The sequence below is a fragment of the Amblyomma americanum genome, chromosome 2 (assembly GCF_052857255.1).
Source record: "Amblyomma americanum isolate KBUSLIRL-KWMA chromosome 2, ASM5285725v1, whole genome shotgun sequence".
Taxonomy (NCBI): Eukaryota; Metazoa; Arthropoda; class Arachnida; order Ixodida; family Ixodidae; genus Amblyomma; species Amblyomma americanum.
Window position 1 is genome coordinate 14800463 of NC_135498.1, and position 16061 is coordinate 14816523.

Sequence of the window (16061 nt, forward strand, 5' to 3'; positions counted from 1 at the left end):
CCGCTCCCTTGGCCCTCCTTGTTCCGGGGTCCCTGCTCGCATGTCAAAAATTGCTGTTCACAATAGATAACTCTCAAAATTCCAGGAAGGCTGACTTACAGGAAGATATTTTGCAACCAAAAAAAAACCCTCGTTCATAGACCGTGTTTTCACTTCGAGGTGCTGGCTGCGCGAGGGGAGAACAGTCAGGCTGCACTGTATTCTTTTATTCTTTTTCGAAAATGATACGGACGTCCGGAGCTATGGAGTGTAAAGGGCAGCTGTCAAAAGGTTACAATGATGCATTCCCTTGACGAGTACCTGTCTCGACTCACCCCTTGCGTCGTTCGTACCCCTGCTCTATTGTGTCCTTTCAGCAAGTTCCCTCTCATACATGCAAAGGGACATCTCCCCCCTTTCCTTTTCGGACAAGGATGCGAACATCTTCCTGTAAGAAGTCAGCATTCCTGCATTTTTGAAAGTTGTGCAACACAAGACCACGACCACATTCTTTGGGAATGTGAGGGCAAGCCCCCCCCCCCCCCCCCCCCCTTTCCGCCACACGCGCCTGCCAGCCCTTCCGAGGAATGCTGGAGCCAACTTTCTTCCTGTCCCCTCACCTCTTTCATTTCACTTCTTCAAACTGCCTGCTATCCTTTATTTCCGCTGCCCCAGCCCAGGTGCCGCCGCCGTAGTGATGGCAGATGCCGGGGTCAGCAAAAATGTTTTACTTTCCTTTTTGTTTTTTTTTTATTTTACATTAAACACTTACTACTTATAACCTTCAACACAGGAAGTTCTCGTTAGCTGGACTTTGGAGGTCAGTCACTCCTCCACTGGGGTCACCGTTGCATGAAGCACAGCCGCCTACGGTCAACAGGTTTTTTACAATAAATGTTGTGCGTCCCTGGCCGGCCACCAGGCATTCGAATCTGGTCAATGGGTTTTTGACCAGAAATGTTTCTCTCTCGCCCTGCAGTTCGCCGTGTCGTTGGTCGAGCGAATGCCCTTCGAGGTGGCGGACCCCTGAGCACCGCCGCCGAGTGGCGCGCCTTGGCCTCCTCTGTTCAGCACTTCGGGCGGCTCTCTCGACGGCGCCTGCCTCCACTCGGCCATCAGGCGTAATTAGCGCTCCGTGCAGAACGAGTCCATGCACGCCCATACTGTCCTCCATGAACAGTCTGTTGTTACGGCGGTGGTAACTACCTTTTGGTAATCTAGCTCCCAGACCCTGAGGGCCGTGAGGAGTCACAGTATCCGCGCCGTGCCTTCGCCAAACACATGAGCTAACAATTGTATGCGTGCGTGCAGTTTGTGCGTACTGACCGGCGCGCTACGTATGGGTTGTCACCTTTCGGTCCACCCTTGCACGCTGCTTCACGTACTTTCCTTTTTCCTCTCTGCACGTGCAAATAAAGATTATTATTACTACTACTACTACTACTATTATAATTTTCACCAGCCATGCCTTGCGAGGCGAGAATGGAGGGCGAGGAAGCTTCGTGCTTGGCCACTGACTGTTTTCTCAGGGCATGGCCCGCGAAAATAACTGACCAGTTCGCTGGTAGCCGTTTTCTGGTGAACAAAACATGCGACTTGTGAAAGGGGGGGGGGCGCAGAAAGTGCGACGCATACCGAGGTGGCTCTGATCCCGGGGAGCAGAAAAGGCGATGGGGGAACGCTCCGCTCACGCAAAACCGGTTCAGGAGAGAGCGTTGACGATTTTGCCCATTGTGAGAAGCTCCTTTAAATGCCCGATGACAAGAGAACATTATTTCGGCGATGTATTAACTTCATATAAGAAGACGCAAAAATCTGGCCGTAATGAAACTGAAGGCGATATCCGAGATTTCTTTCGTGGATATGTGGTCTTGACCGCAAATATTGTATATACCAGGGGTCCTGCACTTCGAACGCGCTTCCATGGAGGCCGGTATTTGAACCCGCGACCTTGGACTCTGCAGTTGAACGTCATTGCCCTTCGCCTAGGTGAGGCCGGCATAGCAACGCGTCCGACCGATAGGCGCTCATGCAGTGTTTTGCCGACAGCGAAAAGTATCGACAGTGCTAGCGAAAGAGCAGCGCTAAGATCGCTTCAGCGGCATGCCCCAGCGCCGTCTCCAACGCACACTTCGCGCGACTGAAAAGTCTCTCGACGGTGCGCTGCAGACTGCGAAGCAAAAACACGCTTTTATCTCCCGAGAGGAGCGGCCGTGACGCGTCGTTGGTTCAGCGTCGAGGTGCGGAGGTGCTCTGGCGCTTTGCCAGGCGCGGGAGTTCATTGCTGCCGCGAATGAATGCCGCCCAACAGCGTTTCCTGCGCCGTTTCCCGCGATGTAAAGCGAACGCGCGCAGCCCGCGATGTCAGCCGCTTATTTTTTGGTCTGCGGGAGAAAAACGGTTCGAATTAGTAATAATTATTTTTTTTTTGCGCATGGAGCTCCTTGAGGGTCGTTACAGGGAAATGAAGAAAAAATAATGGAGGGAACTGCCAAAAAAAAAATGCGCGATCGACCATCTCGTTGCCTGTAATAACACCCAACAATAATAATAATAATAATTGGTATTTTGGGGAAAGGAAATGGCGCAGTATCTGTCTCATATATCGTTGGACACCTGAACAGCGCCGTAAGGGAAGGGATAAGAGAGGGAGTGAAAGAAGAAAGGAAGAATTAGGTGCCGTAGTGGAGGGCTCCGGAATAATTTCGACCACCTGGGGATCTTTAACGTGCACTGACATCGCACAGCACACGGGCGCCTTAGCGTTTCGCCTCCATAAAAACGCAGCCGCCGCGGTCGGATTCGAACCCGGGAACTCCGGATCAGTAGTCGAGCGCCCTAACCACTGAGCCACCGCGGCGGGGCATTGCCTGTAATCACACCCAACAATTCTGGACAATTCTGGACAAAAGCATTTTTGAGCGGGTTTAAACCGTTTATGAACGCAGTTTTTTTTCATATAATTGAAAATTGGTTGTTGGGGAAAGGAAATGGCGCAGTGTCTGTCTCACATCTCGGCGGACACCTGAACCGCGCCGTAAGGAAAAAGGATAAAGGAGAGACTGAGAGAAAAAAGGAAGAGAGAGGTGCCGTAGTGGAGGGCTCCGGAATAATTTCGACCAGCTGGGGATCTTTAACGTGCACTGACATCGCACAGCACTCAAGCGCCTTTGCGTTTAGCCTCCATCCAAACGCGGCCGCCGCGGTCGGGTTCGAAGCCCGGTACTCCGGATCAGTAGCCGAGCGCCACTGAGCCACCACAGTGGATTTCGTATAATGTAAAATTTTACTATAACAATCAATATATCCGCTGATCACCCGACGGCAGTCCTGTATTTTTTTATATTAACGTTTTTTTTTTATATCGTCAAAAGCATTCCCCACTGGTTTTCTATGGCAGTCTTAACTGTTCAATGCGATCGCTGGGAACACTTTAAAAGAAAGATTTTGCTACATATCAGAGGAATGGACCATTGCCTTCAGTACTTCCATAACATTGTTTTACAATTTTCCAATCTTCAAAATTTTTGCCCAGGTAGGCTGGACATATGGCAGTTCCAGTCCGTGATGTTGATTGCTTTAACCGAACATTTCCTCAATGAGACCCCAGAAAACCCTACTTCAGACCCGTTTTTTCGGCATCAGCTTGAAAGCTCCGCCAAGTGGGGAAAAGTGGACAATTTTGGTTCTTAAAATTCCCTGAAACTCTTTAAAAATTCCGTTTTCGCCAAATTTTACTCCTCAAATTCCGTGAAAGGACAAATTCTCCGAATGGAACATTATTGATTATAGTAAGCATTCGAACTACGGGACGAAGGCACTGACCATATATCCTCCAATAATCCGTATAGGAAATAAAATAGAGTTTTCTCCTGGTGTTGTGACAGCGCACTCTGGAAGATCGTGCATTCCACAGGTAAGTGCATTATAAGAAAAAGGGTGTTGTCTGCACTGCTGGGTGAATTTTACTCCTCTATATACAAAGAAGTTGATAAGATGGATAACTGCTAAAATAATTTATCTGGCAGGGCAGTTACGTTCCTTACGTTATATCGATTATTTCCCGATATAATGTTTCGATATCATGAAGTGTACCTGCACGTGGATGAATTTACGGGTGCTGAAAACGTCCAGGAAGAAAACAAAATTTAAATCTCTCTGTTTCGTGATGGAGATGAGTATGCTTAATTAATGTTTAATTAACACGACAAACTTATGAAAGGGCAATTGATTTTCGCATTTAAGATAGTTGTTCAGACATGCAGCAGCAGCTGAACACTCTGCATCATGTTTCTTAAACGAGAAATTCTGTCGATTGCTGGCAAGTTGATTCGATCCAAATTCGAAATCATGCAGCCTAGGTGTTCCGTTATTTACCGCATTTGAGATTTGCGAGGTCCTTATAAAATCCCACGGGATGCTATATCGAAAATTTGCACGCGCCAACTTCTACAGTGTAATTGTCATATGCCAAAAAAGAAACAAGCAAACAATAATAATAACAAACGCTTAAATGCTCAAGCAATGGCTACGCTGTCGGGGTGTGCGCTATCGGGCTATCAAGTTTGAAGAGCCGCTGTTTATGTTACTATTTCGTCATTAACACGTATTGCTCGTGATACGTTGCCAAATGGCGTATACCTTGACCGCTTGTGGTTGGCGGAAGCGCACGTGGGACGCAGGCAGAGATGAGGCGACCGAATTTTACAAGTTCGCGCGTCGGCCGTCCGCCAGAGATCGGTTGGCATGATTTCTTTACTTTTTTGAAAACTCCGAAATTAGATAACCTGCCGCGGTGGCTCAGTTGTTAGTGCGCTCGGCTACTGATCCGGAGTACCCGGGTTCGAACCCGACCGCGTCGGCTGTGCGCTAAGGCGCCCGCGTGCTGTGCGATGTCAGTGCACGTTAAAGATCCCCCAGGTGGTCGAAATTATTCCGGAGCCCTCCACTACGGCACCTCTTTCTTTCTTTCTTCTTTTGGTCCCTCATTTATCCCTTCACTTACGGCGCGGTTAGGTGTCCGCCGATATGTGAGGCAGATCATCACCAGCTTTACTACACCCATACACCCACTGCAGGGCAAACGCCTCTCCCATGTCTCTCCAATTAACCCTGTCCTTTGCCAGCTGCATCCACCCTTTGCCTGCAAACTTCTTAATCTCATCCGCCCACCTAACCTTCTGCCGCCCCCTGCTACGCTTACTTTCTCTTGGAATCCACTCCGTTACCCTTAAGGACCAGCCGTTATCTTGCCTTCGCATTACATGCCCTGCCCAAGCCCATTTCTTCCTCTTTATTTCGACTAGGATGTCATTAACATGCGTTTGTTCCCTCACCCACTCTGCCCGCTTCCGATCTCTTAACGTTACACTTATCATTTTTCTTTCCATGGCTCGCTGCGTTGTCCTTAACTTAAGCTGATCTCTTTTCGTTAGCCTCCACGTTTCTGCTCCGTAGGTGAGTACCGGTAAGATTATGTTGTTGTACACTTTCCTCTTGAGGGAAATTGGTAAACTGCCACTCACGATCAGAAAGAACGTGCCATATGCGCTCCACCCCATTCTTATCCTTCTATTTATTTCCCTCTCATGATCCGGATCAGCTGTCACTACCTGCCCTAAGTAGACCTTTTCCACTTCCAGGCCCTCGCTGCCAATTGTGAACTGCTGTTCCCTTGCTAGACTGTTGAACATTACGTTGGTTTTCTGCATGTTAATTTTTAGACCCAGCATTCTGCTCTGCCTGTCTAACTCATTGACCATGATTTGCAGCTCACCTCCTGAGTGACTCAGCAAGGAAATGTCATCAGCGAATCGCAGATTATTTAGGCATTCTCGATTTACTCTTATTCCTAACTGTTCCCAATTCATGTCTCGGAATACCTCCTGTGAACAGGCGGTGAATAGCATTGGCGAGATCGTGTCTCCTTGCCTGACGCCCTTCCTTATTGGAATTTTATTGCTGACTTTGTGGAGGACTATAGTAGCTGTGCAGTTGCTATATATATCTTCCAGTATTTTGACATAGGCTCTCCTACCCCCCTGTTACGCAATGCCTGTATGACTGCTGAGGTTTCCACTGAGTCGAATGCTTTCTCGTAATCAATGAAGGCTATATATATAGAGGTTGGTTATATTCTGCGCACTTCTGTATCACCTGATTGATAGTGTGCATATGATCTATTGTAGAATATCCTTTAGGAAAGCCTGCCCGATCATTTGGTTGATTGAAGTCTAAGGTTGCCCTGACTCTATTAGCGATTACCTTAGTAAATACTTTGTAGGCAACGGATAGTAATCTGATCGGTCTGTAATCTTTCAAGTCCTCGGCGTCTCCCTTCTTATGAATTAAGATAATGTTTGCATTCTTTCAAGCTTCTGGTACGGTAGAGGTCATAAGGCATTGTGTATACAGGGTGGCTAGTTTTTCTAGCACGATGTCCACTCCATTCTTCAACAGACCTGCTGCTACCTGATCCTCCCCAGCTGCGCCATTTACTTCCCACCAAAACCAATTTTCATTTTGGCATAGGCCTTTGGCGAAAGTTCAGTGCGCTGTGCTGCGATATATTCTTAAGCTCCTACACATTGCTTATAACTCAGGGGCCATGCAACTTTCAGCGCTCAGACTTCAGTGTCCTCTGAAGCCTGTGAGCTGAAACTTTTTATTTGAAACGTAGCGTTCCAAATCAAGCGAAGTATTCGTAACAAAACACATTTACAGTTTTTTTCCCTTTTGTTAACCCGCCGCGGTGGCTCAGTGGTTAGTTAGGGCGCTCGGCTACTGATCCGGAGTTCTCAGGTTCGAACCCGACCGCGGCGGCTGCGTTTTTATGGAGGCAAAACGCTAAGGCGCCCGTGTGCTGTGCGATGTCAGTGCACGTTAAAGATCCCCAGGTGGTCGAAATTATTCCGGAACCCTCCACTACGGCATTATCTTTCACTCCCTCCTTTATCCCTTCCCTTACAGCGCGGTTCAGGTGTCCGCCGATATATGAGATAGATACTGCGCCATTTCCTTTCCCCAAAAAACCAATTATTGTTATAGTTTTTTGTTACTCAATTGCTGTCCACATTTCTTCTTCATACGCTCTGCGAGTAGATTTTGTTGCCTCGTTTATTGTTCTCTCGTGTATAAATATGGGCATGCCTGGTTTTCTGAGCAGCAAGCTAAAGAAATAATGATGAAGTGCAAGAGAAAATTGACAGGATGGTTCAGGGCCCTGCTAAATGCGCCAGAGCGTTGTTTTACGCCAAAGCCTGCACTCATAGGGAAAGAAGCGGGGGAAGGCTGCGTAGATAACCTATCCTTTGTTTGAAGCACGATACGCGCGCTTATCGGCATTGCTGGGTCCCTCGGAAACCGCAGGGCACAATGGTCCGCGCGGGGCAATTACTTGTCAAGTTTGTTTTTTTTTCCCTCACAGAAGGAAGCACATGTCGATTCTTTCCCGTGGTGACTGCGCGCTGTACTTCCACGTTAAATTCCTTGGTTTTGATATTCTGATTCATGCTTCATCGATCTTATTTTTCTCATTCCATGTCCAGTTATGTTTGCCTCATATCTAAATTTCTGCCTAATTTGGTACGTTTTCATCGTCTGCGTTTAGATATGAGATATTCAAAGGAAAAAAAAAAGAAGAGCTTAGGTGAATGAAATCAAGGATTGTAAGGCTGGCAGGAACAGAGGGCTGAAATTTTTGTTGTATATCGTCGTGTGCGCACTTGAGGCCCGTACGCAAGTTTCGCGACACACTCTTATTGGTGCTCCCAAGCCGTGACGTCACGCGATCCGGCCACCGCCGTGCATAGTAGAGCGTGTCCACAACGGCAGACGAAGCGAGGGTGGGTGCTCGCGCGCACACACACCGCGCCACCGGAGGCCATTGTGCAGCAGCAGCAGGTGCCGCCACCTCCGCGGCCTACAAGCCTCAGCTACCGTGGCGGACGGAGTTGGTGATAAATCGAGCTCAGTCTCCGACCATAGCAAAGGCATTCATCGACTGAGCGCCCTTTATTTCTTGTGAATGGGTCGTCGTCGAGGGGCACGTTGTTTGCTGCCGCGCACGAGATAGGAGTACACGGACGGCCGACACTCGATCGAGTCTGTTGCACTCGGCGCTTCGAAAGGGCGAATAAAAACAAAGGGCGTCTCGATCGTCTGGATTCACTCGATCAAGGTCCTCACGAAATTAAAAAAAAATTACACAGGTATAACTATAATAATCGAATACATCTGCAACACTGCACAAATGCATGCCCACATATTCCGGACCACACGAGATGAAACTTACTGCAACGCAATTTGCCAAGTTCTCTTACAGATTTGTGCAGGGCTCCTCGATATGCCAAACATCCACGCAGCTCTGATGCGTGCGCCTGTTTTCGCCCGTAGAGCGCCAGCTAGCCCCGCTCGCGCACACACGTGAAGCGCGCGCAATAATGGGCGGCGACGAAAGGCCGAAAGGGCCGCAGGGGCAGACACCTCGGTTGTCGCAGCTGTTTGCTCGAGGTGCGCAAAACAGTGGCGGCATGCAGCTATAGCGTATGCGCACCACGGCAAACGCGATGAGCGACTCCCACCGCAGGCGCGAAAAGGCAAGGTTGCCGCCGCCGCCACGGAATCTAGGCTGCGCATCGGCTCTTATTCGCGGCCGAAATGATTTCCTTTTAGCCCGGTTTCAGGCGGTGGTCCGCTAGCGCGGAGCCTCGCGCGCGCGCGCCGCCGCGAAGTTGCTGCAAGCAGAGAGGAGATGGCCGCGCAGTGGAGCAAGCTCCCAGAGTCTCCCTCCCCACCCCGCGCGCCGCCAATGGACCCGGTCCGGCATGTGGACCGAGCCATCTCATTGGATGACGAGAGTCCGCTTCTCCCGTCGTATGTGTCGGTACGCCGCGAGTCCAAGCTTGTCCTGCTTCGGAAACGGGTTGTTTTGCCCGAAATCGACACTTACGACAACGAGACATGTCCGTGGGAAACGGCGAAAGCGGCGAGATTGTGACGCGGTGATTGTGAAGCGTGACCGGAGCAGTTTTTCAGCGCATCTCTCAAGTGCCATGGTGAGTGATCATTCGAAGGTGGTGCCGTGAAGCCCAACTTACCGTTACTGCTTTTCCTCTGCAACAAGTGGCACGTCTGTTTCTGACCGCCGGTGTGCGTCTGACGATGCCCACGACCGGCCCGAGCTCGTGGAGACTGTCATCTCCAGACTGCAAAGCGTAGGCACGTGCTGCGCCTGTCTTCGCGAACCGGCCAGCTAAAGCGGGCCTCGGGTCGCGGTTCTAAAGGAAACTGCCCGTCTCACTATAATGGCCGATTTTGGAACGAGAACGTGTCGGTGGATAAGTGCGTTCGCGCTGCTCGAGGCCGCTGCGGACGCGTTGTTTTGAAGCGTGTATACTGTTTTTGCTTTGCAATCGTTTATGTTTACAAGCTGAAGTAATGGTAGACGAGACGCATGAACAGTGCACTCGCGACAGCCTTTGGAGATGCCTACGTGACTTATCGTAAGTAGGGTAATTTAAGGGCTGTGATCATTCGCGCTGTGCACGAAGCCGACAGCTCCAGCTGCATAGCTGACGAGCCGGCGAGGAAAGACTCGCAGGTAGTGTTTGGTAGCGTCTCGTGCTGGTCTAGCAACCATTTTGCTTGCTGCTGCAGTCTTGTCGGTGATTCAATTGCTGATAAAGGAGAAGGCGTCTGCACAGCTCAGTGCTGCTCTTTCCCGTGTGCTGCTTCGCGCTGCGTCGCTGTAAGAAGCCTTGCTGCCAGCCGTGCAGGCACGTGGCGTGAATGTTGAGATGAATGCCCCGTGCTCTTTTCTCCGCCTGCCGCCACAGCTTTCGGCGTCGCGCTCCGGGTTTCCTGCTCCGCGCGGCCATGTTATCATATGTGCTGCTTTGATGCGGAACTGTATCAGCGAAATTCGCTTGCGTTGCTTACCTAGTAGTGCAGTTGGAAACATTTTGGGCACGTTTGGTTGAAAGCTGTCGCGTTGGCTCCGGAATAGGGTCAACGCAATAGCGCTTACTGCTGTCGCTTTCGTTCTCGACTTGTGAACCATTTCGCTCCTTGGTTTACGTGAAGCGTAATTCACGCCCCAGTAGCGCTGCTTTTTTTTTTCGTGTTTTACAGCAGGATGTATGTGATGGCACATTATCAATGCGCGATAAACTGATTATTTGTTGTTTATTGCGCAGGTTGTTGGGTGATGAAGCAAGCTTTTGGATGGAAACCATAGATCGTCAGCTGCAACCCACAAGGATGGACCACGAGGAAGAAGAAGATGTGGATGACCCACAGCAGGACAGTGGATCTGCCCGAAACAGTGACAGTGATGTGGCTACTGAACATTCCTTGGGCTCTACAAGCAGCGAAGGATCTCCTAAGCATGTTGATGAAACGGGTGAAGCCTTCCAGGACAACTCAAACACTGATGATAACACAGATGTTGATGATGAGCGGGCGCATGAGCGTCAGAGTGAAATACGTGATGGGGAGTTCCAGTTCCAGGTTCAGAGCTTCCACATTGTGAATGCACGGCAGGGAAAGAAGCAATTTAAGTGTGATGTTTGCACAGGGACCTATCAGCACGCTTTCAGCCTCAAAAGGCACTTTCTCAGGACGCACGTCAACTACAAGTACCTGTCAGAAGCAGACATCACAAACTGCAACATCAATCTCAATCTAGTGCGTCAGCTGCGTGAAGAAAGTGATTCCTTGTTGGAAGCTGCTTCAGGGGATTCCAAGTTCTTAGGGCTGTATCGCTGCCACCTGTGTTCCACACTATTTGACCTGAGGGATGAGTTGAGGGTGCATGTAAGCAGCCATGCAGACGACAACAGCCAGAAGGGCTTCAGCTGTAGTCATTGTGAAATGACGTTCTCCCATCGGCAGAATCTTGTCCGTCACCAGTCCGTCCACTCTGGAGAGAAGCAGTTTTTTTGCAAGCAGTGCGACAAGAGCTTCCCAACGCAGGCCATTCAGCGGCGCCATGAAAAGACCCACGAGAGCTCAGACTTGCCATTTCCCTGCTCGTTTTGCGCAGCTTCCTTTACCCATGGTGTGCACCTTCAGAAGCATCTCAGGAAGCATCACCCTGAGCACTACTACCCATGTGAGTTGTGTTCCAAGTTTTTTCTTGAGGAAGAGCAGTTGAAGAAGCACAAGGCAACACACAGAGCAGCCCCACAGAGTTCGACGCAAAAAAAATGCAAGCTGCCAGATGCACGTGCTGTCATCAGGAAAAAGCGTGTGAAGGGCTTTGAGTCTGAAAACAAGTACCTGTGTAGCATCTGCAAGCGCAGGTTTCCAACATTTATAAGCTTGCGCCAGCACAAGAAAGCTGCTCATGCAGCAGCTCAGCAGGACAGGAGGACACGGTCGCTGCAGCCACGGAAAGAGCCGGTAACTGTTCGGTCTCGCTCAAGCAAGCCAGCTGTGAAGGAATTGTCCGAGGAGGAATTCTACATGACTATTGCTCATCGCATCTCTGAAAACCTGCTGTATTACCTGGACGGCAAGTCATCGCAGCTCAAGATAAGGCAAGACCAGTGTGCCTTTCCCGAGGAAAAAAGCCAAAAGGTGGCCGTCCAATACAGCATCCACAACTTTCCTGCTGCTTTTGACATTACTCAAATGATGCAGATCTACTCGAACCGTCTTCCATCCGGCAACAACACAGTGTCTAATGACGGCTCAGACAACAGTGAAGAAACAGAGTGCAACTTTCTGGGAGGTTCACAGCCAGACCATGGCTGGCCTCACAAGAACAGCGGTGTTGCTAATTCCAAGCCACAGAAGATTGGCGAGAATGTGATAGGGCGCAGCGTCCCCACGACCTTCATATGCTCAGTGTGTGCTGAAAAATTTAGTTCGAGGAAGGCCATTGAAGAACACAAGATCAACAATCACCCAAATGTGCTCTGCACTCATGTGGAAATAGAAGGAGAAAAGGGAGTGCCTCCAGAGCTGTGCTGGACGTTCACAAGCCCTGTTGGGTTTTTGCACAACACCACATCTGTGCCGAGGGCTGAGCAAGTGCCACCTCAGGAGAAGCTTGTCTGCACCAAGTGCAGCTCAAGCTTCAGTTCTCGCCTTGACCTCCACCAGCACATCCTGGACTGTGGTTCGAACTCGGACTTCCAGAAGCAGCTGACTAGGGGCTACAGTGTCCATAGCCGGCTCGGCTGCTCAGCTAGACAGCTTGGCATGTCTAGCGGGGAGGTCCACCTCAGGGTCAAGAAGAGGTCACATGTTGTCGAGAGCCCTTCGGCTGAAGCTAAACGTGCCAAGAGTAGTGCCCGCTCACCGCAGACCGAAGAGAAAGCCCTAGATTTGAAAGTGCACCCTGCAAAGAGCCCCACAGAATCTCTTCCGGATTTGGTGATTGTAGAAGACATAAAGTCTCCTGGAGAGCAAATCATAATCGAGCAAGATGAAACTTCAGAGCCAGCAGAAAATGTGCACGACTCTGAAACTGTTCCAGAGGTTACAGAAGAGCATGAAGTGATTGCACCTGATGCTGTAGCCGACGTATTGGATGCAGATGTCGAAAAACTACAGGATGTGGACGCAGCTGCTTTGCCGTGCTCCGATGAGGTAGAAAAATCTAGTCCCAATGAATTAGCTGATAGTGCAATCAATGACCACAAAGCTGAGGCTCCGTCGGTTGCTGAAAAGACTGCTGACATACCTACCGGTGCACTTGACGAGTCTCCAAAAGAAGAGGTTACTCCACCTTCTAGAGAGGAACTGTGCGAAGAAATCAGAGCAGAAAGTGATCAATCCGAGTTTGCCGAGAACGAGCAGGTGCCATCCCCTGCATTTAGTGAAGGCAGGAGGGTTTTGAGGAGCAAGACTGCTGCAGCCAGTGGAACCGGTGGTGCATCTTGTTCTGCACTTGTCAATTCTCACACCTGCAGCACCTGTAAGCGGAGTTTCACATACCTCGCCAGCTTGAAAAAACACCTGCGGGATATTTGCCCAAACAAGAAAGTAGCCGGGCAGAAGGTTGTAAAACGACGTAAGGGTGGAAAGGTGTCTAAGAAGGAAGCTTCTTTGAGTGAGACCCAAATCCACACACCGTCTGCACAGGACGATGTTGAGGTCAAGCAGGAACTGTCGGAAACTACAGGCCCTTCTGTGTTAAATCCATTACGCTTCCCTGAAGATGCAGATACTAGTGGTCTGGAGCTCCTTGCGAATGCTTCAAGCATGGAGCGGGCAGCATGCACCAGCACAGGGGGACCATCTTGGTCTTCCAGCAGCGGCGTCATCAATCAGCCACTGAACAGGCAGCAGACAAGAGAGTGCGAGAGTAAACCTTTGATTGCACCACTTCGCAAGCTAAAAGGGAAAGAGCAGACAGAGGACACTTGCTCGGAAGTTGGTGACATTGAATACAAGCCAGATATCAAGCCCCACTCGCAGGAACACACCTGCCCATACTGCCTTCACTCGTTTGCCTATCTTTCCAACTACCGAAAGCACCTCCGCGAGGTGTGCCTGCTAAAGAAGAAAAAGGCCAAGCAAAATGGGGAAGGCGGTGAGTCCTCATCAAACACCAAGGCATCTGGCTCAGATGATTCCCGCTCGCTTGTAGACAGAGCTGACGGCCCTTCCACAATCACTATGTCTTTCAAAGGGCGCATTGAGAATTCAGTCATCAACTTGCTGCGAAACCAATCAAAGCAGGTTGAACTCATTGGGGCCCAAGCAGCTGCAGTCAGAGATCAGCCCGGTGGAGCCAACCATTCCTCGCCTAATTTTATGACCTTCTCATGCCCGGTGTGCCACAAGATCTTCCTATCTTATGTGAAGATGCTGCAGCACCGTCTCTCTCACAAGCTCCAGACAGATGAACCATCAATGAAGGAAGAAAAGGCAGACGTTTCGGATGCAACGGGTGCTCACGACATGGAGATGTCTTCATTGGATGAAGCCGGACGTGCCTTTGATGCTCCTGGACGAGTTGATGGAACCTGCTCTCCATCATCTGTTCCCGGGGCAAAGACAGATGAAGATCAGCGCTTCGACGAAATTCTCATTGGTGTGCGAGGCAGTGACAGTGTTGAGAACAGTGCTGATCAGGAGGAGCAAAAGACAGAAGAGCACAACTATGCAGCTGTATCCCTAGCTGAGCTGGACAGTCTCCCTGATGAAGATGACATGGAAGCCGAGGACACAGCTGCAGAAGAGGCTACCAAGGAGGCTCCGAGCCCTGTTGAGGCAGTGCCTTCTGAAGGTAGCCCTGCTGCCGAGACCAAGGCAGCACCTGCGAACAAGAAAGGAGCTTCAAGCAAGAAGAGCCCAGGGAATGACAGTGCCAGCAAGCCATCTCCCAAAGACAAAGCACGCCGTGGAGTGCGCAGACTCTCTGGCAGGGCAGCAAAGACTGCGTCTCGAGACAAGCAATAACTGTGCTAAAGCAGACTGAGTTGTGCTCAAGATTTTTATTTTTTTCGTAAAAATTTGTGGCTGCATTTCATGTTGCCACTTTTGCCTTGCCGTCATATGTTCGAGCAATACCACACCAAAGTGTGACGTGAGATCTGTTGTTTGAAGCAAGGCAATCTTGTGCTCAAGGACGCCTTTTGGAAGCTCTTGGTGATTGTGTGCCTTATGTGCTAAAATTTTGTAAGGCTGCTCAAATAGTGGTGTGCCTTCCAACATATGTATCTCAGAGAATTTATAAAGCTGATATCTAAATGAAGAAAGGCTGACCCCTTATGCTTGGCTACAAGCTGCAAAGGGCTCTTTTGTATTTGCCGAGGAATATGCTTGTAAATAGAAGCATCTTTATTTATGTTGAATGTTTCACTGTTGTGCACCCTGATAATTGCCTGTAACATGTCTATTTAATATTGAAAATTATGTCCATAGCCACATGTATGAATGGTAATTAACATGTTTGACAGAACTATATTGTAATCACGTGCCTTATTGTTGGGAGAGATTATTGTTTATTACTTACAAAGTGTAAATTTAACAACATAGCAAAAAGTGTTCATCAGCAAAGAGTTCTTGTATCTGTGCCTTGCCATTAACTGCGAATACTGCATATCTTCTAGTAGAATGCTCATAATTTGCACAGTTGAATCGTACACACTGTTGCATTGTCTGTACTCCCAAATGTGCCTTGGAGAAGTCAGCCGTTTTATTGTAGTTTATGAAAAAGAAAAATGGGAAAGTTATGCCGAAATCGAAATTTTATACCAGGCCACCACTTGCAATGTTGTTCGGCAAATTATGAGGAAGAATATTTTGTGACGTACAATAAACGCATTTGCCTCTCGTAACACCGACTCTTGTCTTCCATTGACTTTCCATTGACCTTCATGTTTTTCCGTCTCCTGATGAGATGGCTTTCCTGCCTGCTTCAGCTGCAATGAGAGCAAGCTGTCTCAAGACCAACATAGCGTGGGCAACTTATCGGGGGCACGCGGACCTGAAACGCAGTGGTAATGAATGCATGCGCGTGTGCCACAGGTTGGCAGGTTTTTGTGGTGGAAACGGAATGAATTACAAGGGGTCTGTAATAAACTTAACGACAGAAAATTAACGATTCCTATATGCATCGCGACCAAAGCCGCGCGTCCACGCGGTCTGTGGTGAATTGGCTGGGTTCAGCATGCATACCTTTATGAGCAATAGAAGACCTTAAAAGATAAACTCTTAATACAATTCTTGTTAATGATGAGCAGCATTGGCTATATAATGAGTTACAAGTTGCCCGTCTGGTTCAAAACGGCATCTGCGAAAGTGTTATTAAAACTGTGGCACGCAGTAAGCCACACATGATTGATGACGACACTTGGACGTTTGTTCGCTGTGCCATTGTTAGCGTCAGAAGCAAAGCGTTTTATCCGTGCAAGTAGCACGAACAACTGCTGCACTGTCGAGGAAATGACAGCCGCAGGCGAATTATCGCGCTTGGAGAAGCTGCGCGGCTGCGGTTATACGTGACAGTTCTGCGGTCTACGGAAAGTCTTACGAAGAAAATAAAACTTGCAACCTGTCGACTGGTTTGACTACTGCGGGCAAAGCGATGCACCGTCGTGGCGCCTTGCTTGACCCATTCCGAG

At 49.3% G+C, this 16061-nt stretch overlaps 1 protein-coding gene across 1 annotated transcript; it reads left to right on the forward strand.

Moving 5' to 3' along the window:
* The first annotated feature begins 8479 nt into the window (after positions 1–8479).
* On the forward strand, positions 8480–15275 carry LOC144120631 (uncharacterized). The gene is made up of 2 exons (XM_077653227.1): positions 8480–9035; positions 10176–15275. The coding sequence occupies exon 2, from the start codon at positions 10204–10206 to the stop codon at positions 14392–14394; it is 4191 nt and encodes a 1396-aa protein (XP_077509353.1). The 5' UTR covers positions 8480–9035; positions 10176–10203; the 3' UTR covers positions 14395–15275.
* Positions 15276–16061: the final 786 nt, after the last annotated feature.